The sequence below is a fragment of the Marmota marmota genome, unplaced genomic scaffold, assembly GCF_001458135.2.
Source record: "Marmota marmota marmota unplaced genomic scaffold, marMar, whole genome shotgun sequence".
Lineage (NCBI taxonomy): Eukaryota > Metazoa > Chordata > Mammalia > Rodentia > Sciuridae > Marmota > Marmota marmota.
The window spans coordinates 22,635,259-22,661,326 of record NW_026000221.1 but is presented as its reverse complement, the minus strand read 5'-3'; the positions used below and the strand labels follow the sequence as shown (position 1 = coordinate 22,661,326).

Sequence of the window (26,068 nt, the reverse complement as noted above, 5' to 3'; positions counted from 1 at the left end):
TGTCGCTGCTCTGCTGGGCACCAAGGCCTCTCTCCAAGTGAGCGGCTTCTGTACTTCTGGCAGCACTAAATGGGCACCAAGCACCTTCAGTGGACACCAGTGCCCTTGGAATGCCCAAACCAGCAAGGCTGGGAATCGATACAAAGTCAGCGGTCCCTGCCAGAGGCGCCCCCAAGCACAGGCTCCAGGACGTCCAGAGACCATTCAGAACCTCACACCCAGGAGTAATGTAATGAGCAAAACTTGAGAAGTGGGTCACGCGCAGAGCAACAGAGAGTGGTGTGGACTGCGGCAGACCCGACCCCCACCTTGTCGTAAGAGGGGGCCACTGCTCTGCTGCCGCTGACGACTCCCCTGTGGAAACTGGCTCCCCGTATTGCCAGATTGGGGGGCATTTTGAAAAGAAAAACGGGAATCCTGATTTTTTTTAACATAAAGTCTTCCAAATTTCAAAATACTATTTGGAGGCTGAGGATGCGGGTCAGTGGCAGAGGGCATGTGCCAAGCCCTGGGTTTAATCCCCAGTCTTTTGGGGGGGAAAAAGAGAACCAGATGCAGCTCGGGCTGAGCGCACAGGCCGCGAGTCTGCAACCCCTGGGTTCGTGAGACAACTTTTTCCATTTTCCCTGCCTGAGCCAGGCTCTCCCGCTTGGCTCTCCGACTATCCGCAGGACATGGACGCAAGCCAAATGGGGCTGAGCTGGAAGCAGTCCCCCTCCCCAGCTGACCTCAGACTTGCTGTCCCCCACAACCCAGGCTGCTCACTGGCTGCTTCCTCCTTTGGGGCCAGGTCCCTCCCCAGAGGCTCCTTGAAGGCGGACTCTGGCCAGCCAGCAGCCCTGCCTGCCGGGCAAGCCTGTGCTTGTCGGAAGCCCACTGAGACCCAAGCTGCAGAGGCTGTCCCAGAACACCCTCTTCATAGGCAGAGCCCCCTAACCCTTCCGTCCGGTGACCTCCAACTCGTCCCTGCTGCTGACCCCAGTGCCACCCCCTTCTTCCCAGTCTGGTCCTTGATTAAGGGTTCCAGCCAGATCTCCTCTCCCTTCAGATAGGGGAAGGTCCTTCTCTGTACCTCTTGCTGAGGACACCTCCCCCAGTCCCACGCAGCAACCCCCCCCCTTAGCAATTCAGGTGCCAGCTCAGGGGCTGCTTCCTCCAGGAAGCCTTCCCTGACTGTCTTGACTAGTTTAGGGGCTGAGGTCAGGCACCCCCCAGCCTGCTGAGGTCCCACACAGTTGTCACCTACTGAATTGTCTTTCCCTGAGAGAGGGAGAGGACATATGTTGGGAGACTCTGGGTGTTGGCTCCTCTAGGTCTATGTAGCCTCTACCCTAGGATTGAGGCCAAGCCAGCACTTACCTGTTGGGGGGATGAAAAGTGTGTGTGTGGGGGGGAGGCAGGGAGGGAGAGAGAGAAGGAGGCTAGCTGGGACTTCCCACCTGAATCCCCTCTCTTTCCCTCTCACCTCTGCCTCCCTCTCTAAACATCTGAAATCTCTAAACATCTGCTCATCATTCAATGCCCCTGGTCATCTGACTGCTCCATCCCATCCCTGGGGCCTGCAGGGTGTCCTGACCCCGGGGCATCCCTCCAGTCAACCTCAGGACACAGAGGGCCCAGAGCCATCCCGCCAGATGTTTGTGGGCAGGGGGTCCTCAGCTGTGCTCTGGAGCTGTAAGGTGGGGAGGTCGCCCTGGTAGCCAAGTCCTAGACCTGGGGTAACTGGAGGTTGGAAACAAGAGAAAAGCCCAGGGAGTGGGGGCGGGGCGGAGGGGCGGGCCCGGCGCGCCCCTCCCCAGCCGCGCCGCCAGAGCCCTCCCAGCCCAGCCGGCCACATCTGGCCGCTGCCCTCCCTTGTTTCCGCTGCAATCCCAGACTTCCCTCCGGCGGCGGCTGGAGGCCGAGCCTCTGGGGACTTTAAACATACAAAAGGGAGGCCGCCGGGACCTGCGAGACCAGGGGCCGCGGCGCGGGCTGAGGGCGCGGGGACCGGATCATGAGAGGCTGAGCCACGCGACGCCCAGGCGACCCAGCCAGCGAGCCCCCTGCACGCGGGACTGCGCTGCAGCTGCGAGCTCCAGCCCCGCGGCGACGCGGCCACACGCACCGAGCCAGCGACCCCCGGGCGACGCGTGGGGCCCGGGAGCAGAACGATGCCGGCGCGAGGGGCCTGGGTCGCGCTCGCCCGGCCGCTGCGGGCGCTCTGCTTCCTGGGCTGCCTGCTGGGCCGCGCCGCCGCCGCGCCGTCCCCCATCATCAAGTTCCCGGGCGATGTCGCCCCCAAGACGGACAAAGAGTTGGCGGTGGTGAGTTGCTGCGCTGGCCTCAGGAGCCAAGTTTAAACAAACTTCGGAAGCAAAGAATGGGGGTCCCCCGCGGGGGTCAAGGGCGCGGGGGAGGGTCCCAGAAGCAGCTTGGGGGTCCTCGGCGAGCTGAGGGAGGGCTGGGTTTGTAAACAGTGCAGAGCTTTGTGAGTGGACACAGCTCCGAGAGGCAACTTGGCAATCTTCAGGACACATGGGGGCGTGGGGGGGGGCAGTAAGGACAACATCCAGGCGGAGGGACAGGGGGAGACGGGTGGGTGCTTTGACAAAGGTTTGGAAAGGGCTCTTTTTGCAAATAAGGAGTGCTTGGGTGTCTGGGGGGTGGGTAGGGGCAGGCCTCCTACACCTCCCTTGGACACTTCTGGGGAGCCGGCATCAGAACCTTGGCAGGCATCTTGATAGGCCTTTGGCAAACAGCCTACGAGGTCCCTTTTGCAAACGGGGGACTTTGGAAAGGTGGTGCTTTGGCGGATCATTTGCATGAACTTTTGCACGCAGGAGGATGACCAGAGTGGGGCTTCGCAAACTCTTGGGAACTTGGGCACACTTCTGGAGAGGGATCTTTGGTCCTCGCTCGGCTCCAGGGGACCCCTAGGCACATAATTGGGGCAGGAGGGAAACCGGGCACATCTTTTTTCGCCTGGTTTACTGGGCAAGTTGGCAAGAAAGGTCAAGGGGTGAGCCACGGAAAGTTTCCTCGAACTTCTCCAAGGGTCAGGAGACCGATGGCGAGGACCAGGCGAGGACCCGGTGGCCCGGGCGGGCGGATGGGGGAGGGAGTGGCAGGCGCGGGTGAGCCCGGCGCGTGGGGCGGGGCGGACTGAGCCCTGCGGGGTCGGAGAGCGGCCAGGAGCCTCCCTCCTGGAGGAGATCCCGAGCTGCGGCTCAGATGTTGTTTTGCGAGCGCGCGCTCTTGGCTCGCTGAGCATCCTGGCCTCAGCGTTGCATAAGCCGTGGGCCAGGCGGCAGAAAAGCATCTCCCCTCGCTCTGAAAGCACCGAGGGCCGTGGCCCACTCAGGGACCACCGGACATCTGTCTCCCCGTTGCTTCTGTCACCCTCGAAATCCCTTACCCTCCAGCCAGCCTCTGCCCCATTCTGTGCAGAACAGGAATCCAATGCCCTCTGCCCACTCCAAGCACCTTTAGGATGTGACTCCACCCCTGACAGGCCCCCCCCCCCCCCCCCGCTCCATACACACACACCGTCTGTCCCCTGGATGGGTGCAGTGGGAAATCTTAAATGTTTAGAGGTCTACTTTTTTCAGGTTGGCATAGTGATGTGCCCTTTGGTTAGCCTGAGTGGGACTGTGGACCATGACAGTGGTCTCTGAGTTCACACCTTTGACGTCAAGTACACATCTGGATTGCCCAGAGCAGTGCTTAAGAAGAGGGGCTCTGGGCTTAGACTCCCTGGCCTCAAGTCAAGGAGTACATTAACCAACTGCCCTGGGTAATCATTTTTTCTTTTTTTTGGTGGGTGGGGGGGTACTGGGAATTGAACTCAGGGGCACTCGACCACTGAGCCCCATCCCCAGCCCTGTTTTGTGTTTTATTTAGAGACAGGGTTTCACTGAGTTGCTTAGTGCTTCCCTTTTGCTGAGGCTGGCTTTGAACTGGAGATCCTCCTGCCTCAGCCTGCCCAGCGGCTGGGATTACAGGCATGCACCTCTGGGCCAAGGTGGCCTGATAATCTCCAGCAGCTGATTTAACTTCTAGAGTCTCAGTTTCTTCACCTGCAAACCAAGGGTAATAATGGTACCCATCTTGGGGTGAAAGGAGAAGTCATGGTGTAGACACTTAGTGTAGGTACCTGGCACTTGGTGAACACTCAGTAAGCAGTAGCCCTTGCTGCTCTCCTACGGTGATTGTTGTTAGACTCTCTTTACCCCTTTCCTGACTACCCACAATGAGGTTAGGGCCATGTTGTTAGATCTCCTGGCTCCTTTCACCTCTCCAACATGGACCTTAGCACTTACTCAATTTCACGTTTATTTGTGTGTGATCCATCAGACCCCCTCCCCTACCTTGCACTGGGATTTGAACTTTCGAGACCGGAAATGCCTGTCTTGTTTATCGGCTTGTCCCCAGCAGTAGTTGAGGAGTGACAAATGATAGACACCCTCATGCATTCATTTGATAAATGAATCGGCTGGTCCCTGAACCTCTACAGGGGCTTGTTTGGTTTGGGGTTTCCTTTGGCAAGAGCCACTGAAGAAGAGGACCACTTTGTTTTTGAAAATGTCAGATCCAGGATTTGAACCCAGGTTCTGTCTGCTGCTGGAGCTCAAACTCATAACCCTTGAAGCTCTTGGTGAAGAAAAGGGAGGAGAACAATCCCTAAGTCACCAGCTGTAGGTGACTAGCTGAGATGACAGGGGTAAAGGACAGGTGCTGGAAGGTTTTGTTCCACTGTGAGCTCTGGAGTCAGATGGCTTGGTCCTGAATCCAGATCTGCCATTTTTGAGCTGTGTGATTGTAGGCAACTTTCTTCTCCGTGCTTTATTTTTTTCCTGTCTTTATGCTGAGGATAATAATATCTGCAATTCCTGTGAGCATTGAATGTGTCGATGTTTAATGACTTCAATGCTAGAGCACATAGAAAGCTCCCTGCACAGTAGTGGGGCTGTGCTTTCTACAGCTGTTATGTCACTCAGCAAGTGAGTGACAGCTCCGGTTCGGCGCTGGAGGTGGGTCCCTGGAGCGTGATTTGGTCAGTGATACCTACCTGACTGTGGCTTCTTCTTCCCCGACTCTTCATTTCCTCCAGCAATACCTGAACACCTTCTACGGCTGCCCTAAGGAGAGTTGCAACCTGTTTGTGCTGAAAGACACCCTGAAGAAGATGCAGAAGTTCTTCGGGCTGCCCCAGACAGGCGAGCTGGACCAGAGTACCATCGAGACCATGCGGAAGCCGCGGTGTGGCAACCCCGACGTGGCCAACTACAACTTCTTCCCCCGAAAGCCCAAGTGGGACAAGAACCAGATCACCTACAGGTGCCAGGGCAGGGCTGGGGGAGGCAGGGCCATCGGGCTGAGGGACACAGGGTGTCCTTGGGCCTGGCTTTCTCCGCTCAGGGGACCCACGAGGTCTCTTTAGTCAGGACTGACCATCTCAGGCGGATTGCATGCAAGGCTCTTGGTAAATGGAGTCAGACAGACCTGGACTCAGATCACACACTCACTAACCAGGGGGTGTTGGGCTTTTTGTGGGGGGGGATACCAGGGATTGAACTCAGGGGCACTCGACCACTGAGCCCCATCCCCAGCCCTATTTTGTATTGTATTTAGAGACAGGGTCTCCCTGCGTTGCTTAGTGCCTTGCTTTTGCTGAGGCTGGCTTTGAACTCACCATCCTCCTGCCTCAGCCTCCCAAGCCGCTGGGATTACAGGCGTGCACCACTGCGCCAGGCTGGGCTTCTTAATTTTGGGGGCCCCAAATGTTGTTTTTCTACTCCATAAAATGGGCCATTAAAAACTCTTCCTCATAGGGTTAATTGTGGGACTAAGCTAGATGGAGTATAAATAAAAGTCTTCCAGAGTCTGACTTGTGGCAAGAGTTTAATAAGTATTAGTTGTTACTCTTATTGGAGGGGCCCTGGGGTAGGAAGGCTGTGTTCTAGTGTGGGCTCTGGTGCCAGATCGCTTCATCACAAAGGAAAGGAATAAAGCACAGAGAAGTTAGAAAACTTGCCTAAGATCACACAGCTCAGAGGGAAGCCTCTGTGCTCATGCATGCACTTGCATGCTCACGGACACACACACCTGCCCACGAGCACACTTCACATACGCACACCCTCGCACACAAGCACACTTCACACCTGCACACCCTCGCACACACGCCTGCGTGCTCACCTGCCCGTCCACCCCTCCAGGATCATTGGCTACACTCCTGATCTGGACCCGGAGACGGTGGACGATGCCTTCGCACGCGCCTTCCAGGTCTGGAGTTCCGTGACCCCGCTCCGGTTTTCTCGCATCCATGACGGAGAGGCTGACATCATGATCAACTTTGGCCGCTGGGGTAGGCAGAAGAGGGGCTGGCGGGGGCTGGAGGGTGGGTAGCAATGAGGGGGCTGCATGGACGTCAGAGAGACCTGAGATCCTGGGCAACTCAGGTGCGCAGTAGCCGGTGTAGACACGGGGGTCGTCTAGCGGGGGCAGCACAGCACAGGCAGACATCAGAGCCCCGTGGCTGGGAGCACAGGGGATGGACGCGCTGCTGTGTGAACCTGGAGCCGGGGAAGCCCTGAGTGGCTACTCTGTTGTGCAAAGGGCAGCTCTGAGTGCGCGTGGCTATTTAAATTGAAATGACTAAAGACTTTTTAAAATGAAAATTCAGTTTCTTGGCCACACAGGTCCCATTTCAAGTGTTCAAGGTCCCCATGAAGCTAGTGGCTATCCTGGCGGATGGCCCTGTAAGAAGCTGTAGTTAGAAGGTCAGACACTGGAGCAGTGTAGACATGGGAGTTAGCAGCTGGAAGCTGGGGTCAAGGCCACCGCTGGGCTGGTGGTGCGGGCACTGGCGGTACATAGACGTGAAGGTGGGTGGTGTGGCAATGGGTCCAGGGGACAGGCACAAAATCAGTGTAGACGTGCTAGGAGGGCTAGACCTCAGTAGCAAAGCAGGCCCCGGGGTGAGTGCGGTGAATGTGGGTGACAATGTGACATGAAGGAAGGGACACTATGAAGAGGGCAGTGTGGGCAGGAGGGTAGACCCTAGGGACAGTGAGAGTCAGTGGCGAGGACATGGGTGTGGCTTTGTAGGCCTGTGGGGGGGTGCAGCATCCCTGGGTTAGCACAATCAGCGAAGGCAGGTGGTGCCCGGAAGGGGGTCGTGTGGACCAGACGATGGTGAGAGTCAGGCCACAGACTCTCCGTTCATGCCCTGTGTTCACCATCCTTGGGTCACCCCAGTGGGTCAGGGGCTGGGGACAGATGGCAGATGGTGCAGGGGTGCAGACGTGGGTAGGGACAGGCCGCCCAGGTCCACGGGGTAAGCAGAAGCTGAGGCCCCTGTGTTCCAGAGCATGGCGACGGCTACCCCTTCGACGGCAAGGACGGGCTCCTGGCTCATGCCTTCGCCCCGGGCACGGGGGTCGGGGGAGACTCCCACTTTGACGACGACGAGCTGTGGACCCTGGGAGAAGGGCAAGGTAAGATGGTGGCCCTCGGCCTGCCCCAGGCCTCCTTGCCCGTCCCCCCCCACCCCCCGCAGCTTCCTGTTACCTGGCAACAGGACCATGGCTTCCCTAGCAACCTGGGTCTTCCCCTCTGCTTCCGAGGGACCTGTGGATGGAAGGGAAGGGAAGTCACAGCCCTGGGGACTCGGAAGCCTGGTGTCCAAAGAAAGCCAGGAGGTTGAACCCCCCCACCCTGCCCCGTGTCTCCCCAGTGGTCCGCGTCAAGTACGGGAACGCCGACGGCGAGTACTGCAAGTTCCCCTTCCTTTTCAATGGCCGTGAGTATACCAGCTGCACGGACGCGGGCCGCAGCGACGGCTTTCTCTGGTGCTCCACCACCTACAACTTCGAGAAGGACGGCAAGTACGGCTTCTGCCCCCACGAAGGTGAGCAGCCCGCTCTCCACTGCAGGCCCCAACCTTGGGGGCTCCCTGCTATGGCCCCATCTCCAGACCCCACAGGCCCGTCAACCAGGGTCCCCCCAGGACCCCAGCCCAGGCCGTCCCGACTTGAGCCATTGCTGTGTCTCTCTCACCTGTGTCATCATAGCCTGGTGTCCCATGATGATGGGGACACACTCTAAGAGGTGCATTGTTGGGCGATTCCACTTTGTGTGAAATTGGAAGCTGTACCTACCCGTGCTGAGATGGTGACGATGTCACTAGGAGCTGTGGCCCCATGGACCACTGTTGTATATGGGATCTGGGGTTGGCTGAGAAACCGTGTTTACGTCCCAGTTTGGTTCAATCAGTGCACGTGTTTCAAGGCCACGGTTGGCATCATTGTTTGTGAAGTGGCTGGTTTAGTGTGTTGATTATTCTTTCTAACATATGTGAGAATCAAGTTAGAACTACTAACATGGCCAGTGGTTCTCTGTGGGACCATTTCTACACTCCAGTCAGGACTGAGGGCTCCAAGGGTGGAAAGAGGCTTGGGGTGGGGTAGAGAGTCCAGCTGAAGGATGGGAGGCACGTCTCAGACCAAGCTGGAACCTGACGTGGCTGGGGACTGCAACCCTGAGACTGTTGGCCACTGTTCCTGCACAGGTCCCGCTGACAGAGCTGCAGGGTGTGTGTGTGTGTGTGTGTGTGTGTGTGTGGGCGCGCGCTCGCGCATGCAGGCTAGCAGTCCCGCTGTCCGGCTCTTGTGGACTCTGTCCTTCTGTTCATCCGGATGGTCCAGCTTATATCTCTGTTTTGACGAAGACATCAAGCTTGACTTGATATTTTTGGGTGTGTTTTTGTCAGCATTTGAAATAACATTTTCAGAGATCTTTGAAGCCATCGACAAGGAACGGGATCAAAAAAAGGGTAACGATATTGACTCAATCCTTTCTAAAACCATCCTTGACACACCTTAAACTCATAAATTTTAAAAAAAAAAAGTCTACGGTCTTCCATATTGGATCGAGTCAGCATGCTCCATGATTCTTGTGATCAAAAGCCCGGAAGATTTGGGGAAAATGGTAGAAAAATCTGAAAGTGGGGGTCTAAATGCTATCTCCTTCTCCATCTGATAAAGTATCTTCAGTTCCTATAAAGTGTCTTCATCATTTGGGGCTATAATTGTACATGTCCAGGAGTGTCTCTGTCCCCATTGTGACTTGCACTGGACAGCATCCATCTTGACAGAAGAAGCAAACAGCTTGCGAATTGTCTTCCTGTTTACACTTTATTACCAAAGCTAAACTCTGCGTTAAGAAAGTGTTCAAGCCATCGACCATGACAAGCCAGAAATTGTTAAAGAAGACATTTTCTGTATCTTGTATTTCCTGGGGGGACATGCAGGTGACACTAACCTTCCCTGAGTCAGCTGTTCTAATTGGAACAGGGGGTCCCCAAGAAGAGGAGGCAAAGCCGCTGTATTTCATAATTTTGGGAGGGTTTTCCCTGCCTTGGACACGAGCGGTCGACTTGGTCTGTGGCCAGGTGTGGGCCTGCACCACGTGCCTGTTTGGGGTTCCTGTTACTCAGACCCTCCTGACTGCTGACTCAGGGTCTGCTTCCCGCCCCCCTCCCTGGGGACTGGACCCAGGAGGGAGGATCTGAGCAGAGACAAGGGCTTTCTGGGTGGCAGAGGCCTGGGGCTGGACCTAGTTGAATTAACACTTCACCTTTCCCCCCATCTGAGGCCACCAGTTTCTGGACTCTGTGTGTTTCTCTTCCTGAGGTGCCATGGTTTCTGGCATGATGGGACAGTGTCTCCTGTTCAGGGAGAGTGGAACAGTGGGGAGAGGGTCCTGGGTTCCGTGGTGGGAGGAGGGCTAGGCTCCTTCCTGGCCATGCTGGAGTTAACTGGGACTGGTGAGGTCACCGCTGGCGCCGTTGTGCACAGATGGTCCTTGTTACGCACTTGTGGTTTTGCTAGTTGGCAATTCCAGAGACACACCATTTTGTAGCTTTGGGACAGAGGAGGGGACGGGGGAGCAGGAGAAGAACCTAAGAGAGAGAGAGAGAGGGAGAGGCCACATCCTGGATCCCACCCTCTTCCCCAGCTCTCCATCATGGCTGCCCCGGGAGGCCAGAGCGGGAGCCTGGAGGGTGTATTGAAAAGTTCCCAAGGGCAGAGCCTCCTCCTCCTGACCCTCCTCTCCCTCCTGCAGGGACCACAGAGGGACTGTCCAGGAGAGGGCCTCTGATTGACAGGAGGTGAAGCCACATAGGGTCACCCATGCATGTGATGGTGTGTGAGAGGAGTGGAGATGAGCGTGCTGGCAGTTGTCAGTTACAGTCTCCATCCGTGTCCTTATTCCTGTGACCAGGAACACTTCTGGAACCCAGTGTTCTCTGAGCCTCAGTGTCCCTGTCTGTCAGATGGAGAGACACATGGGGACATGCCCACCACGGGTGGCATGTTTAGCATCCACCTGGAGTGGGTGTTGACCAGGCAGAATGGATGGTGACTCAGGACTGGGGAAGGGTTCTGGAGGCCCTGCTGAGTGACATGCGTTTCCTGGCTGGTGTCCACAAGGTCCCAGGGCAGGGACGAGGGGGGCCAGGGGTCCAGGGGTCCTCTCCAGGAGCTTGGAGAAGCGGCTCCTTACCCGTCAGCAAAGGAGATGTTTGAATTTTAACAACACAGCAACTTCGCTGGTGTGACCTGGCAGGCGGCAGCCAGCCGGCGAGTGCCCGGGCAGGGGACTCTCTCTCAGTCACCCTCTCTCCTCCACTCGCAGCCCTGTTCACCATGGGTGGCAACGCCGATGGACAGCCCTGCAAGTTCCCCTTCCGCTTCCAGGGCACCTCCTACAACAGCTGCACCACCGAGGGCCGCACGGACGGCTACCGCTGGTGTGGCACCACCGAGGACTACGACCGCGACAAGAAGTATGGCTTCTGCCCTGAGACCGGTGGGTGTCCCCTCCTCCCCTGCCCACAGGGCCCAGCACCCTGCTGTCTCTCAGAAACCCGCCTGACCACCCCAACCTCCTCCCCAGGGTGGGTGCCAGCCGGGTCCTTGGCGGCTCCGATGCAGAAGTCAGAGCCCCCGTGAGGCATTCACGCAGTCCAGCAGAATTGGTGTCACCCAAATGTCACCACAGTTCCGCCAAATTGGTGACACCAGCTGTCACGTTGGGTGTTTCTTTCTGCCTCTGTCTGCCCGGCCCCTCCTGGCCTGCTTCCCCTCAGTCTCTCTGTCTCCATGTCCCTCTCTCCATCCCGCCCTCCTCCAGCCCTGACCCGGAGGTTAGTCCCTGTGGGACCCTGCTGGTGGGGTCTGGTGGGGTCGCTCTCTAGTTGAGTGTGTTGGGACCCTGAGCCCTGCCTGGCCTCCTGGTGTCTTGCCCCTGGGTTCACAGCCCCAGGAAGCTAGTGCCGGCTCCGGGATCTGGCAGCCGGGGTTGAGCCTGTGCCACTTCCTAACAGGACCTGCCCTGGCCAAGCTCTTCATCTCTCCAAGTTTCAGTTTCTCTGGGCCTGGGTCCCCTGGGGGGCAGCACGTGGCCCCCCGGCAGAGGGTGATTGGCAGAGAGGGTGATTGGCGCAGGGATTGGGGAGCGCTGGCTGCCGCACCTGGGGTGTCTCAGCGTGGTCTGTGGACATCGGCATCATGCTGTCCTCCCCTGGTGACCTTGACCCATGCACCTTGCCCACAGCCATGTCCACTGTTGGAGGGAATTCCGAAGGGGCCCCTTGTGTCTTCCCCTTCACCTTCCTGGGCAACAAGCACGAGAGCTGCACCAGCGCCGGCCGCAGTGACGGAAAGATGTGGTGTGCGACCTCGGCCAACTACGACGATGACCGCAAGTGGGGTTTCTGCCCCGACCAAGGTAGGAGGCCCTTCACTGGGCAGATGGACATTCCCTCCACACCTCCAGCATCGACACTGCCCCCGGACACCCACCTGCCCCCGTAAGGGACACATACCCCAGGCCTGCACCTAGAGCAGAGACCCTGCCCAGCCCCTCAGGTGGGCAGACGCAGCCTCCAGACAGGACCCCTCGCACCCCTGAGCTGGCCTCGGTTCCAGACCTTGCCTGCCACCTCGGCCACACCTCCAGGGCTGAGGCTACCACAGCATGTGGAGTCCCAGAGGGCGATTCTCCCTGGACACATCCCCACTCTGACTTGAGAGCCTCAAGGGGCTGGGCAGGCAGCAGACCGCAGGGAAAAGGAGTCCCTCCCTGAGCCGCCAGACCATCCTGACCCATCAGCTGTCCTGTGAATGGTGGTCCCCGTCTGTGCTGGGGACATAGCCAGCTGGGATAACCCCACCCTCCAGGCCTCAGGCTGGGGTGAGAGAGTGACCAGGAACAGCCCACGGCCTCCCCGAGGAACAGTGTGCTTGGGCCCTGTGTCCACTCTAGGCTGCAGGACCTACGATGACCAGTGAGAGGGCTGGCCTGATTCACCTGCTGTGCACCTGAGGGTGGGCTTCTCTGTTGCCTGGACTGTGACTTTGAATTTGTTTCCTTGGGCTGCCACAACAAAGTGGCTATACCATTTCGACCCACATAAGTGGATTTTTTCATGCTTCTGGAAGGCTGGAAGTCTAACCCAGGTGCCCGTAGGGCCATGTCCCCCAGGGCTGCCCCTCTGCACTCTGCTCCCTCATCACGTGGCTTTCTCCCCTCTGCTCCGTGCCGTCTCCCTCTCTTCTTGTCGTGGCGTGGGCCCGACTGCATCAAGGGCCACTCCACTCCAGTGTCTGGTCACCTTAATATTGTGTGACCTGATTTGCAAAGACCTCATTTCTAAATAAGGTCACTTTCACAGGTTCCCAGGGTTAAGACCTGAACATATCTTTGGGGGGTGGGCATCAGTGAACCCACCCTGGGGCGTGTCTGCTGAGCCTGGCCAGGTGGAAATGGCGCTCGCTGCTCTCCCTGGGGCAGGAGTCAGAGAGCCCGGGGCTGGCCCAGCAGCCCCCCTCTCCTACCTCTCTGGAGACCCTAGTTTAGGAGCAGGTTTTGTTCCTCCTCTTTAAAGAGACACAAAGAGACAGGAAGCACAATTTTTAACACATGGGACTTTGGACTTTAACAAAGGGGATTTGCAGGTGCTTCAAGCTTCCCTTCTGTATGACACTGCAGCCCTCTCTGGAGCAGGCCATGGGGACTTTGGATGACCCTACTAAAAAGCATGAGGACATGAGAAGTCAGAGTGCCGCTTCCAGGGCTTTCCGCCCCGCCCTGAGAATGTCCGCCCCAGTCCCCCTGGCTGGGCCGAGTCTCACTCGAGTCTCATCTTTCCTTGTTTGTCCCTTGCCTTGGCCCTCAGGGTACAGCCTGTTCCTAGTGGCAGCTCACGAGTTTGGCCACGCCATGGGGCTGGAGCACTCACAGGACCCTGGGGCCCTGATGGCCCCCATTTACACCTACACCAAGAACTTCCGCCTGTCGCAGGACGACATCAAGGGCATTCAGGAACTCTACGGTAACTCTCAGCTTGGGGACCTGGGGAGTCATGTGACCTGGGAGGGGGCCCAGGGTGTGAGAAGCAGGAAGGCCCATCTGGCCAGGACTGTTGGTGACAAGGGCTGGAGGCAGGAGTGTGGGGACCTGGTGCTGGCGTGGGTCAAAGCTGTGCTTCCCGGTGACGCCTCGGACTCCCTATTTCCAGGGCTTTCCATGTTCTATGTGAGTAAACTGTGACCTGAGAACGGTGAACTTTCAGGCTCCAGGTCCCCCGGGTTTAAGCAACCCAGGGGGGTTTAGAATCCAGGAGAGTTGGTTGGCCACAAGTTGGAGTTTCCCGTTGTGTGGAGAGACCTTCATGAGATAGGAGTGGAAGTTTCTAGTCTTCTTAATATGATTTTATTTAATAGAAGTATAACCACAAGTCCCTGATATCAATGATTCATTTTTTGTTATCTGCTCACAGTAAATTTAACTAGAGTTTAAAAAGTCACTGCATTTCTTTACAAAAAGAAATTAAAAATGTAGTGGTCCTTGGTGCACACCGGGAATCCCCGCGTCTGGGGAGGCTGAGGCAGGAGGATCTTGAATTCAAAGCCAGCCTCAGCAACTTAGTGAGGCGATAAGCAACTTAGTGAGACCCTGTCTCTAAATAAAATATAAAAAGGGGCTGGGGATGTGGCTCAGTGGATAAGCACTCCTGAGTTTAATCACCAGTACTGGGGAGGAAAAAAAAATATATATATATATATATATAGGTAGATAGATAGATAGATATAGAGATATAGGTATGTATGTATATGTATATAAAATTTGGACCAGGCCACAATTGTGCAGTGGTGCTTGGGGAACATCCAATTGGAAAAGAACCCAAGATCTGGACCCAGAGGTGCAGGGTCCAGAGCTGCCTCTGTCTTTGACCAGCTGCAGGAGATCTAGCAAGTCTTTACCTCTCTGGACTCAGTGTCCTCCAATGTGGCTGCTTATCATGAGAGTAAAGGCATTGCCCTTGAGGAAGTGCCACACCCCTGCTGCTGGACACCCAAGCAGCCCCCTGACTGCCCTGACTCTTGGCGGCATAAGAACCTGAGCCTTAGGTTTGAATCCTGGCCCCTGTGTCTCAACCTTCCTGGGCCCCCGTTCCTTCATATGTGAACTGGGAATAGTGATGACCCTCACCTGGGGACGCAGCGAGAAGCCACTCAGGTGACGTGAACGAAGAGCACTGACAGAGTGTGTGAGCTTTGTTTCTTTCCACTCCCCTCTCAGTCCTGGGCCAACACTGGACCAGAGGACATTTCTTTCTGAGCCTTAGCCAGATGCGTGGGCAGCCTTAGGGTCCAGCCTGCTGGGGACAACCCTTGGAGCGGGGGAGAATCTAAATTCAGGTGTCCCTCCCACCCCTAGGGGTCTCCCCTGACACTGACATTGACACTGGCACCGGCCCCACCCCTACACTGGGACCTGTCACTCCTGAGATCTGCAAACAGGACATTGTCTTTGATGGCATCGCTCAGATCCGTGGTGAGATCTTCTTCTTCAAGGACCGGTGAGTGTAGGAGCTACGTCTAGTCCCTCTTGCCCTCTGTCCTTTGCCCCTTTCCTTTATTCTTGTGTCCCCGTCCTTTACTGAGGACCCCCCTGGGGGCCCCAGGACGACCAGTCTTCGCCTTGTGTCACAACACACACATCCGTAGCTGGCCACACGAGCAGTTCTTTTGCACTCTCAGCTCTGTGGGTGTCTTGGGTGTCTAGGCTTCCAGGTGCAGTTGGGGGTCAGGTAGACTCTGTATGTCACTCGTTCTTCTGGGGTCAGTGGCTACTCGTGGCAGATGACAGGGTGCAAGAGGCCAAATCTCACCACACAAGGACATTGAAAACTTCCATTTACATCATGTCTGAGAATATTTCACTGATGCAAATCCCGTGGCCACACCCAACGTCTGTTCTAAAGGATGGGTGGCAAAGCTGCATGGATGGCCGTGTACGGGGTCATCCCAAAGTGAAATGGAGGGGAGAACTGAGATCAAGCCAGGCTACCATTGGCCTTCTTGAATGGCCTTGATCTCCAAATAGCCTAATTGCTCTGGGTGGCAGAGAGGGACCAGATCCCTCATGCTATGTGTAAAGGCCCCCCCTCACCTGACTAAGGTCTGAGCATCGCCCTAATGCCCTCCACCCCTGGATAATGGCTAGCAGTGTCTAGGTCCTCACTAGAGAGTCCATCTCTCTCTCCATCATCCGTCCACCCACCCGTACTCACCTGCACTCATCCACCTATGCATTCACCCACTCATCCAGCCAACCACCTACTCCTTATCCCCTCTCCTTCCACCCATGGATGGCTCTATCTGTTCACCCATTCGTAGGGTGAAGTGATGATGAACTCTGGCTAATGCCACATGCCGGCTGCCTAATCATAGCAACTTAATTAAGTACCTTCTTTGTGCCTCAGTTTCTTCATCTATAAAATGATGATAATATTCCAACATATCTCATAGGGATTCAGTGGGCTTAGTGCTTAGAACAATGCCTGACATGGAGTGAGTATATTCAGTCACATTAACTATTACTACTGACCACTATTTTCTCGGCATCTGTTATGCCAGTTACTTTGGAGGCTTTCGTAGCTGGAGGGCGGGGAAGGACTGCACTGGGGACAGAGGCCCTGCTCCATATCTAGATGAGTGCTCTTAAAGGGAGGTTCATATGCCTCCTGTATCAGAGTCACCTGGGGCATGAGTGCTAAATGTGTGGGTGTCTGAAATCATGCCATACCCACACAGTGGATTACTCCTCAGAAATTAAAAGAAATTAATTGAAATTAAAAGAAATGAGAAAGAATCTATTAACAAGAGGTGATGTCCACTACAGTGTGGATGAATCTCAAAATGATTATCCTGAGTGAAAAAAAGCTAGGCAAGAGTAGATGCTGTAGTCGGGTGCGGTGGTGCACACCTATAATCCCAGCAGTTCGGGAGGCCGAGGCAGGAGGATCGTGAGTTCAAAGCCAGCCTCAGCAAAAGCAAGGTGCTAAGCAACCCAGTGAGACCCTGTCTCTAAATCAAATACAAAATAGGGCTGGGGATGTGGCTCAGTGGTCGAGTGCCCCTGAGTTCAATCCCCAGTAACTGCCCCCCCTGAAAAAAAAAGAGTACATGCTATATAACTCATTTATATAGAATTCTAGAAAATGCAAACTAACCTACAGTGACAGAAGGCAGATCAGAGGTCAACTGTGGAAAGATGCGAGGCTAAGTGGGCACAAGGTGATTAATATATTTCTACTTCTGATTATGGTGATGGCCTCCCAGGGTAAACATAATTCCAAACTTATCAAATTCTGTGCTTTAAATGTATGCAATTTATTGAACGACCATTATGCATCCACAGAATTATTTTTTAAAAAGGTGGGCTTCTGCCCCCAGCTCTTTGGCTGCACCCTCTGAAGGCAGGCCCCCCTGGAATCTGCATGGTAGCAAAGTCCTGCAATAGTTCTGATGCACATTAAAACCTGTGCCTCACCAGTCAGGTTTGGGAAATAGAGGCATAAAAAACTGATAGTCATATGCGACAGAATGAAAGGAACGAGACTGCGGAGGCATTGGCAAATTGCTTTTGTGGACAACCTAGGAAGCTTCACAGGGGAGCCAGCCTTTGAACAGGCGTTAAGGGGAAGCAGGATTCTGATGGATGGCGATGGGGTGACCGGTTGGTTATTGCAAGAGACAGGAAAAATTGCAAAGCCTCTCTAAGGACATGTGAAAGCTCCTGACTTACGCAGGGAGGAACAGGGAGCGTGAACTTGTGAAGAGCCTCCTCTGCTCCAGGCACAGGGCCAGGTGCCAGGGTGCAGATGCCCTCCCTCCCTGCCTCGCCAGGAGGGAGATGGCAGAGGCAAAGAGAACCCAGGTCCAAAACGCAATGATGAATCAAGCATCATCAGGCCCCAGGGCCACCCTGCAGCCCCCTGGTGGGATGGGGAAGAGGTGAGTGGGAACCGTACCCTCCTGCAGTGCCCTTAGCCTGGGGCTCTTGCTCAGGAAGCCCTGAGCAGCGTGCAGAGGTCAGAGGGGCCCAGCCAGAGCCATCACAACCTGCCACATCACACTTTCTTCCAAAAGGACTTTGATGGGACTCATTGAATTAATGAGTAAATACTTAAGCACTGGACATATGCAGAAATCAGTGCTAGACGTTGGGAGGGCAGGAAGATGGTACTGCAGGGTGATTCAACTTGGCTTTCAGAGTCCAAAACCTCTCTGAGCTTCATTGGCCAAATAAGGGTCATGACACCTTCCTGTATCAGGAGGCTTTGCTGCAAGGAACCGAGTTACCCTCCACTCCGGTTGCGAACTCATGAGGGCTTAAGCAGTGGAGAGAAATTGCTTTTATGTGATACAGTGTCCAGGGGTAAGGCTGCTTCCAGGGGCAGAAGAGGGTCGTTGACTCGAGGTATTGGTGCAGTGCCACTCTTGACATTGACTTTTATCCCAAGGCTGGGTCTTCCCCTGGTTAAGAGAACAGTGCCAGTGCAATTGGAGTGAAAGGGTCCCCAAATCCAGCAGAGATACACACACACACACACACACCACATCTAGATGTGAGATGATAAGATACAAGTTATCTGTTCTATCTTGTGCCAACATGAGTCATGGTTGCTGCTGAGTCAGTAACCATCGCCAGGGAATGGTGGGCTGTGATTGGCTGGGACCTGAACTTTGCAAACTTTGGTGTGCATTAAAATCATCTGGAAGGGTTACGGAAATGCAAATTCTCAGCCACAAGTCCAGAGAGTCTGCTTTATAGATCTCGGGGGCGGGGGGGAGGGGGACTTAATAATTTGCATTTCTAAAAAATCCACAGGTGATACTTCTGCTGCTGGCCCAGGGCCCACACTCTGAGGACCATTGACTTAGACGAATCAGCATCTACTCTTAGAATAACGCCTGGGTCACAGGCAGTGGGGGCTGCTGGTGGTGGTGGAGAGGGGTGGGGCATACATGTGAATTTTCAGAGAAAGGATGATGGGGAAATAGATAGCAGATGCCGGGTAGACCATCAAGTGTGCAAACTAGACTGACTCTTTTTCAGAATTAAATTTTACAAGGCACGTAAAGTGTCTGGTACGACGTGGATAAGATAAGATACTCTTAGAACCGATGATTCTGAGAAGCTGAGAAAAAGAAGAACACGGTGTCGGCCGAGGTAGCCAGAGGAGGCTTCCTGGAGGAAGTGGGGGCAGGGAGCAAAGGGGCTCTTCTCAGCCCCAGCACCTTGCGGAGGGACTCTGCCAAACCCTCCCTCCTTCTCCAGCCTGCCTTTGGTCTTGTCTCCCCCTGCATCATAGGAGCCTTACCGGGGTGCTTCTGGTGGGCCTGGGGAGGCACATGTGGTCAGAGCTGCTCCTGAGTGACTGGAGGTGTGGTTTCCTAAGATGTGTCCTCTTCCTGTCCTCAGGTTCATCTGGCGGACAGTGAATCCACGTGACAAGCCTATGGGGCCCCTGCTGGTGGCCACATTCTGGCCTGAGCTCCCGGAAAAGATCGACGCTGTGTACGAGGCCCCGCAGGAGGAGAAGGCCGTGTTCTTTGCAGGTGTGTGGGATGGCCCAGGCCCTCTCCTCTGCCCAGACCGCAGTCCCCGGGCACCTGTGTGTGCCTCTGCTCCTTGTTTCGGCAACGCTTCCCAGAGCATGGGATTCATCTGTCACCTGACACCAAAGAGCTTCACCCCCATAGAAACATCTCCTTTCCTTTGAATTATCTTTCCATCTTTCTGCTTCCTTTTCAAGAAGGAAGAAATCTCATTTTAGAGCCCGTGTGTCTCTGACATCTTTCTTTGAGCCTTTGGCAGGCGGGTGCTTGAGATCGAACATTTAAAAACTGCTGGTTTTCATTTTTAGCTTACACTTTTGTTTGTTGTTGTTGTTTGTTTTTTTTGAACAGAGGTAGTTAGTATAGGAAAAGATTATTTGATACATGACATTGAGGCAGTTCCCTAAAGTTCTTTTAAGACATTTATTTTTGAAGATTTCCAGTGGAATTCACTGAAAGCAAAAATTTATAAATAAACAGTAGCACAAGGGAGTCTCTGGAAACAGAAAAATCTTCCAGGTCTGGTGCACACGGCTGAAGTGTGGGAAGCCTGGTTCCTTCAACATTTATTTGAGCGTGTACTATGTCCTGGGTTTTGCTGGGCTCAGGGAATGCAGCTTCTGCCCTTTTGCTCAGGGAGACAGATCCCCAGGCTGCTAGGAGTAGATAAGGTACGGGCTCTGATGGGGCCACCAAATGGGTCCCTGCTTTGGCCCGAGGTGGGGCTCAGCGAAGGCTTTCTAGAGTGTGGGAGGCTCATCATGACCGTGTGTAGCTGTTCTCCCCCCAGCCAACTCCCCTCTCCATCCACGACAACCCTGGGTCCTGACCAGAACAGCTGCTGGCTGTCAGGGCATGTGCCTTTTTGTGGCAGGCATGACACTCTGTGGGTTCCATCTCACTCACCGACTCACACTTACCTTTTCAGCCTGACACTTTCTCTATTCTGTAATTGACTTACAAAACCCTGTGCGTGGGGCCCAATTCCAGCGCTGAAGCTCTTCCCCACTGAAAATGGCTGTTGTGGGGTCCCGTGCCAGACAGATGATGGGAGGGACAGCCTGGCCTGGGGGACTTGGCACCAGCCACCAACGCATCCTCTCTTCCACCCCAGGGAATGAGTACTGGGTCTATTCTGCCAGCACCCTGGAGCGAGGCTACCCCAAGCCGCTGACCAGCCTGGGATTGCCCCCTGATGTGCAGAAAGTGGACGCCGCCTTCAACTGGAGCAAGAACAAGAAGACGTACATCTTTGCTGGAGACAAATTCTGGAGGTAAGGGAGGCTGTGGGCAGGGGAGCAGCACAGCCAACTGCGTGCGAGAAGACACTGTGGCTCGATGCCTCCTGGGTCAAGTTCAGAGGTCAGTGGGCCGTGAATGCCCCTCTCTGGCCTCTGACCTGCCAGGGCCGCATCCCTTCTAAGAAGTCACCAAGGAGTGAAGCATCCTGTGCACGCGGCCGGCATAACGCTGGTCAGAATCTCCTGGCCTTCGTAGCTGCCTTCTATATGGGTTCGAGTCCAGTCTGGAGCCCGTCTCTTCGGGTGACTCACTGAAGAAGGAGGGAATCAAAATGAAGACAAGATAACAGCTGCTCCTGTCGACACTGTGTGCCCCACACTGTTCTAGGGGCTCTGGGAGACACTGATTGATAGTATTCCCATTTTACAGAAAGGCTAAACACCTAGCTTAAAGTCCCATTGCCATGTGGTGACAGGTGAAGCTTCGAACCCTGGCTCTCCCAGAGACCATACTAGTTAGTCTACATTGCCCCTGATGTAGTGGAGTCCCAAGAGGTGGGCACAAGAGTGCAGGGGTGGCAGAAGGGACATGCCAAGGCAGCCGCTGCTCACAGGAGTCAGGATCCACAGTAGAACCCGCAGAAGCAGCAGGAACTCTCTGGAGTGTCCACCACGGGCCCAGTGGCTGTGGGAGCCGACTGGCAGGGGAACAGTTTGGAGGCAGGTGGCTCTCTCTCTGCTCCAGGTCATTTGAAGAGAAGGGTCCAGTTCTGAAAGGCCACTATCAGGCTGGACAGCCCCATGCCCAGGACTGGTTGGCAAGAGGCAGCCCAGGTCTTCGGAGTTTGATGACAATTGTTGACACTTAACAACTGAGGCCCAAAGAAATAAGCTGGACAGAGCCAGGGTGGCGGCTTCTCCTCTCTGCCCGCCCCTTGCTTTCTCCGCTGTGACTTCTGGTTCATTTGGTCATTTAGGAAGGCCAGACTGGTGCACGAAGGCTATGGGGTGACTTTCCAACCTGTCCCCCCTAGTGTCCCATTCTTCTGTGGCTCTCACTACATCTGGGTCCTACCCAGGAGCTCCTCAGAGGGACATGCTATCTGCCATCCCCCAAACAATCCTGCTTCCTCCAAGGCCCCCTTTCCTGCCCCAGCTGCCCTGATTTAAAAGCTGCTTATGTCCCCAGCCTGCCAGCATCGGGGTGGAATGCTAAGACACTTAGCGACCTAAGCTGATTGATATCTCAGGCCTCAAAAGGAAAACAGTCAGCCAGGAAGCCACAGAGTGGGCCTTCCGCCCACAGGCCCTGGGACACTCCCAACCACACCCACGTGCTACGAGTGGCATCTCAGCTGCACAGGTGCTCCGAGTCTCAGATCTGAGAACCCTGGATGGCGAGAGGCACAGGATCACACAAATAGGAATCTTAGAATCGGGAAGCCCTGCAGTCTTCCTGGCAAGTGTTGGAAGGACTTCCACAGTCACCCCTCCCATGCACCGTATGTGTGGAGACACACGATAACAGATGTGTTCCCGTGTGAGCGTGAGTGTGCATGCGCACACGCTGACCCACAGGCTGTGGCAGTGCCCGGCTGAGTTTCCAGGCAAAGTTATCTGCCTCCCAGGCCTTCTCCATATGAAGCCCACCTCCTCCTAAAGCCAGGGGCCGAGATGGACCACCTGCTCTACCCAGGTAGCTCCCTGAGTTCTCTGTGGAAGGGATGGAGCCGAAGGGCTGCTCAGAGGCCCTGGGCTGGGCTTCCAAAGGACACAGCTCTCTCGGAAGACGTCATTGATGAGCTTGAGACTGCAGAGGCAGAACTTACTGGAGAGAAAGAGAGCCCCTGAGTGATGGAAGGTGAGAAGTAGCTTCCCACAGATATACATGCAACCTCTTCTATGTGCCAGGCACTTAGCGAGGTGCCAGGAGGCAGTGTCCTCGCGGAGCTTACAACAGAGTGAAAGTGACTGGAATACACTGGAGGCAAATGATGGTGTCCGTCCTTATGGGCTAGTGCCCAACCCTGGCCTGAAGCTGTGCATGGCACCCGGATTTCTCATTTTAGGTAAGCGCTATTTTCAGCCCCATGCTTATGACGCTCAAGAAGGTCGAAGACACACAGGTTAGGAAGCTGGAACACAAATATCCTCATACCTGCTCTACGCTGCAGAGGAGAACCACCCGTGAAACTTCTCCAGGCAGTGTGCCAGCCCATGAGCAGCACTGTTCAAGATGGCGGGCGCAGAGGGGAAAAGGGAAGAAGACACAGAGTCCCCTTCCAAGCCAACATGGCATGCCATCCCACTGTGTTCTTCCTGGATGAGAAGAAATGGGTTCACTTCTCTCAGCCTCGGTTTCCTCATCTATACAGTGGGGTTAATTCCTGCTCTTCCCGTTTGCTGGGGGAGAATGAGAGAAATGAGGGCAAGTTCAAGCATGGGCCACACACCTTAGAGCCATCATAACCCTTGGCGATGTCACTGGAGGGGTCAGTGGAGGGGTGGCAGCTGGGAGTGCTGGGATTTGAGCTAGGGAGCTTGGTTTTGGTAACCCAAGTCGTGAAGAAGTAGGTTTTGCAAGAGGGAAGGTCCATGATGTGGCTGGAATGATGGCAGTTCTGGGGTGGTGGGCTGAGGGGGATGGGCCCTGTCCTAGGGAGCCAGAGGAGAAGTTGGGACCCCAGGGGAGCTGGCCATGGGAAGAAAGGAACTGGCTCAGAAGCTCCACAGAGGACAGCGTGGCTCCCTCCAGGATAGGACTCAAACACAGAGGAGTCTAGAAAATTTTCTCCTTGAGGGACAACTTGACCTTGTTGACTGAGATACCCACAGGCATAGAGTGGGAGCTAGTTAAATATTTAGAGTGTAATAAACAGATTGAGAGAGGGTGGAGAAACAAAGAAGTCAAAATGACCGCAACATCTAAAAAGTTTTCCAAAAAATTTAAGAAGACAGAGTCAGGGAGAAGAGCCTGCCAGCTAAGGCTCCAGGTATTTACCTGAATTAAAGGCGGGGCCCTGAGTAAGTACGCACCCCGATAGCCGCCCGCCGCAGGTGGGGACAGCCGCAGGTGGGACGGAGGTGGCATGCAGTCCGCCCTGTGACTAACAGGCCTGGCTCACACCCACCACCTTGCATTGTAGCCTCACCCTCCCAGCCACCGTCATCTCCCAGGATGTGGGTTGTCACCTCCACCTGACAGTTCAAACTACACAGTGACAGAATTATGGGGTGGGTCCCCTTCCATGGGCCCCGGGCCAGTGCTCCTCAGACTGCAGCAGGGATTTGTAAGGGACTAACATTTCCCAGACACCTACCAAGTCCTAGGCTCAGGGACAGGCAGACACTTTGCATGCCTGTTTGGCAGAGATCACAAGATTGTTTTTATGTCCTTAGCGAGTGGTGGTGTTGGGCTTCACACCCTGGCCCGACTCCTGGCACTTGCCCTCTTTCTGGGTGCCTCTTGGAAGGGCCAGGTAGGGTTTCCCAGGCCCCCTCAGGAGCCATCCTCTGGGTCCTCTCTCCCTTCCAGATCTCGGGGAGGTGGCCTTCCGAGAGGCCTACTGGTCCACCGTGTCTCGTTCTCTTTCCTGACAGATACAATGAGGTAAAGAAGAAAATGGATCCCGGCTTTCCCAAGCTCATCGCCGATGCCTGGAATGCCATCTCCGACAACCTGGATGCCGTTGTGGACCTGCAGGGCGGTGGTGAGCTCCCAGGCCTCTGTCCGCTTTCGAGGACTCCCCACCCCCAGCCGGGGGGCCCCCATTCCGCTCCAGCACACACTCCTTCATTGTGCAGGGCCGGCATGCTCGCCCCAGGAAACAAACCAGCCCCTTCAGCCCAGTGCTGGGAAGGCATCCAGACCCCTGACCTCTGTTCCCCCAGCCAGGCTCCAAGGCAGTGAGACCTAAAAAGGCCCCTCACACAGCTGCAGGGCCTCCAGCCAGGGTGGGGGCAGGGAGGGAGGCCTTAGGGGGCCAGCAACATGGCCTGGTGCCCTGGATTCATTCTGGGGCTTGGTCCAGGCCCTTTGGGGTTTTGCAAGAGGCCTTCGATTGCCTCCCATCAGCAGAAGGGCGCTCCACTGGGGACAAGGCCAACTCTGCCAGGCTCTCTGTCTGTTCCTTTGCTGAGCCAGATAGAACCAAAGATCCTTTGGAGTCCCTACTATATGCTCAGCACGTAGCTCTGAACTCCAGCGGCCAGAGGTCCTACGTGAGCAAGTAGAAGGACTGTACCATCAGGTGCAAGGCTAAGTGTGCGGTCAGGTGTGAGGCTAAGGATTATCTTCAACTGAACATCTGTTGAGCACCTACTGTGTGCTAGAGTTTGAAACAAAGTAAGTAGGATCATATATACGAGGGGGAGTTGACAGATTCTGAAGCCTGGATGGGCCACACAGCACAGGTGAGACGAGGAGGCAGAGACAGTAGGGAGTAGTGAGTTCTGTAGTGAACCAGCGAGTGTGCAGGAGGACCCAGTTGCTTTGCAGCTTCTGACAGTGATCAGCCTGCACAGATTTTGATCTCATGTTCTTAGATATTCTAGTTATTTTAGAAAGAAGCCAGAAATCTATATTCCTGTGACATTTCCAGATGTTTACATGTTGGCAACTTACTCAGAATGAAAGATAAAAACAAAGAAGCTCCTGTGAGCCAAATAAAAGCCATCTGTGGGCCTGGGAGGGCTGGACGCTTCCTGGTTGCCCACTTCGGGCGTAGGAAAATGCTTGGTTTGATGATGGTGCCAAGGGGAGTACTCTCACTATTCCTAACAGCATATTATCTAATTTAATCCATCACAAGCTCTAAGAGGTTGGTGTCTCTGACCCATCATAGACCTTACTCCCATAGGGCATTTCCCTTCCTTCGGCCCCAGAAGGGTTTTTCTGGCTCAAAACCTTCTTCCCTGTGCCAGGCAGACTTTCCAGTTCCCAGGAATCCTCTGGGAGTGCCAGAATTTCAGGATGGGTGGTCACAGTCTCTTTTCCTTCTCTGTCCCAGGTCACAGCTATTTCTTCAAGGGTGCTTATTACCTGAAGCTGGAAAACCAAAGTCTGAAGAGCGTGAAGGTTGGAAGCATCAAATCCGACTGGCTGGGCTGCTGAGCTGCTCAGACTCCGACCGCCCTTCCTGTGGGTCCCTTCCACACATGGGGCCTGAGCACCGGGGAGGGACCCCAGGGGCCTGTGCCCATGCCCTCGGCTCTGTCGCTAATCAGCATTCTCACCCTCACCTGGTAATTTAAGAGTCCAGAGAGAGCCTTCATCCTTGCCCAAAGAAAGGTGCTGGATTGTACCCCTCCCCCCAGTCTCACACCCCTCAGAGCCCCCCCAAAGAGATGCCCTGATACTGTCCATGCAGCCCTGCGTTGGGCTGACCTGGTGCTGCCTCGCTTTGGGCTCTTCTCCCCCCACAAACGTCTGTGGCTCCCAGCAGCCTCAGAGCCAACAGAGACTGTCTCCAGAGGGCACTGGCGGCCCGACAGCCTGGCATGGGGCCGTGGGTAGGGATGTGGCCAGGTGGCCACCCTAGACACCTGGCTTCTCACTGCTGGCTGCCTTAGAACCTTCCCTACATTAGCAGTTTGCTTTGTGTGCACTTTCTTGTGATTTTTTATTTCCACCTTATGGCATTCATTCCCGGACACAAGGGCTCAGGTGGTCTGAAGTCACTGAGTGACACATGCCAGCCCACCCAGCGCTGCTGGCCCGATCACTCCATTTAGGACGCCCTCCCCACCCGCAGCCTCCACTGGATGGAGGCCGACCCAGCCGCGGCTTCCCGCTCCGCCCCTCTGCCTCCCTTTTCAACAGTTCCCCAAGGGAAGTGGTGACCAGTATAAATAAAGACACCAACTGAG

At 55.2% G+C, this 26,068-nt stretch overlaps 1 protein-coding gene across 1 annotated transcript; it reads left to right on the top strand.

Annotated features, from left to right (window-relative positions):
* Positions 1 to 1,847: 1,847 nt before the first annotated feature.
* Mmp2 (matrix metallopeptidase 2) lies at positions 1,848 to 26,068 on the top strand. Its single transcript, XM_015488730.2, has 13 exons — positions 1,848 to 2,306; positions 5,093 to 5,319; positions 6,198 to 6,346; positions 7,350 to 7,478; positions 7,718 to 7,891; positions 10,681 to 10,854; positions 11,602 to 11,775; positions 13,226 to 13,381; positions 14,770 to 14,911; positions 18,823 to 18,959; positions 20,074 to 20,233; positions 23,801 to 23,910; positions 25,210 to 26,068. The coding sequence occupies exons 1-13, from the start codon at positions 2,154 to 2,156 to the stop codon at positions 25,311 to 25,313; spliced, it is 1,989 nt and encodes a 662-aa protein (XP_015344216.1). The 5' UTR covers positions 1,848 to 2,153; the 3' UTR covers positions 25,314 to 26,068.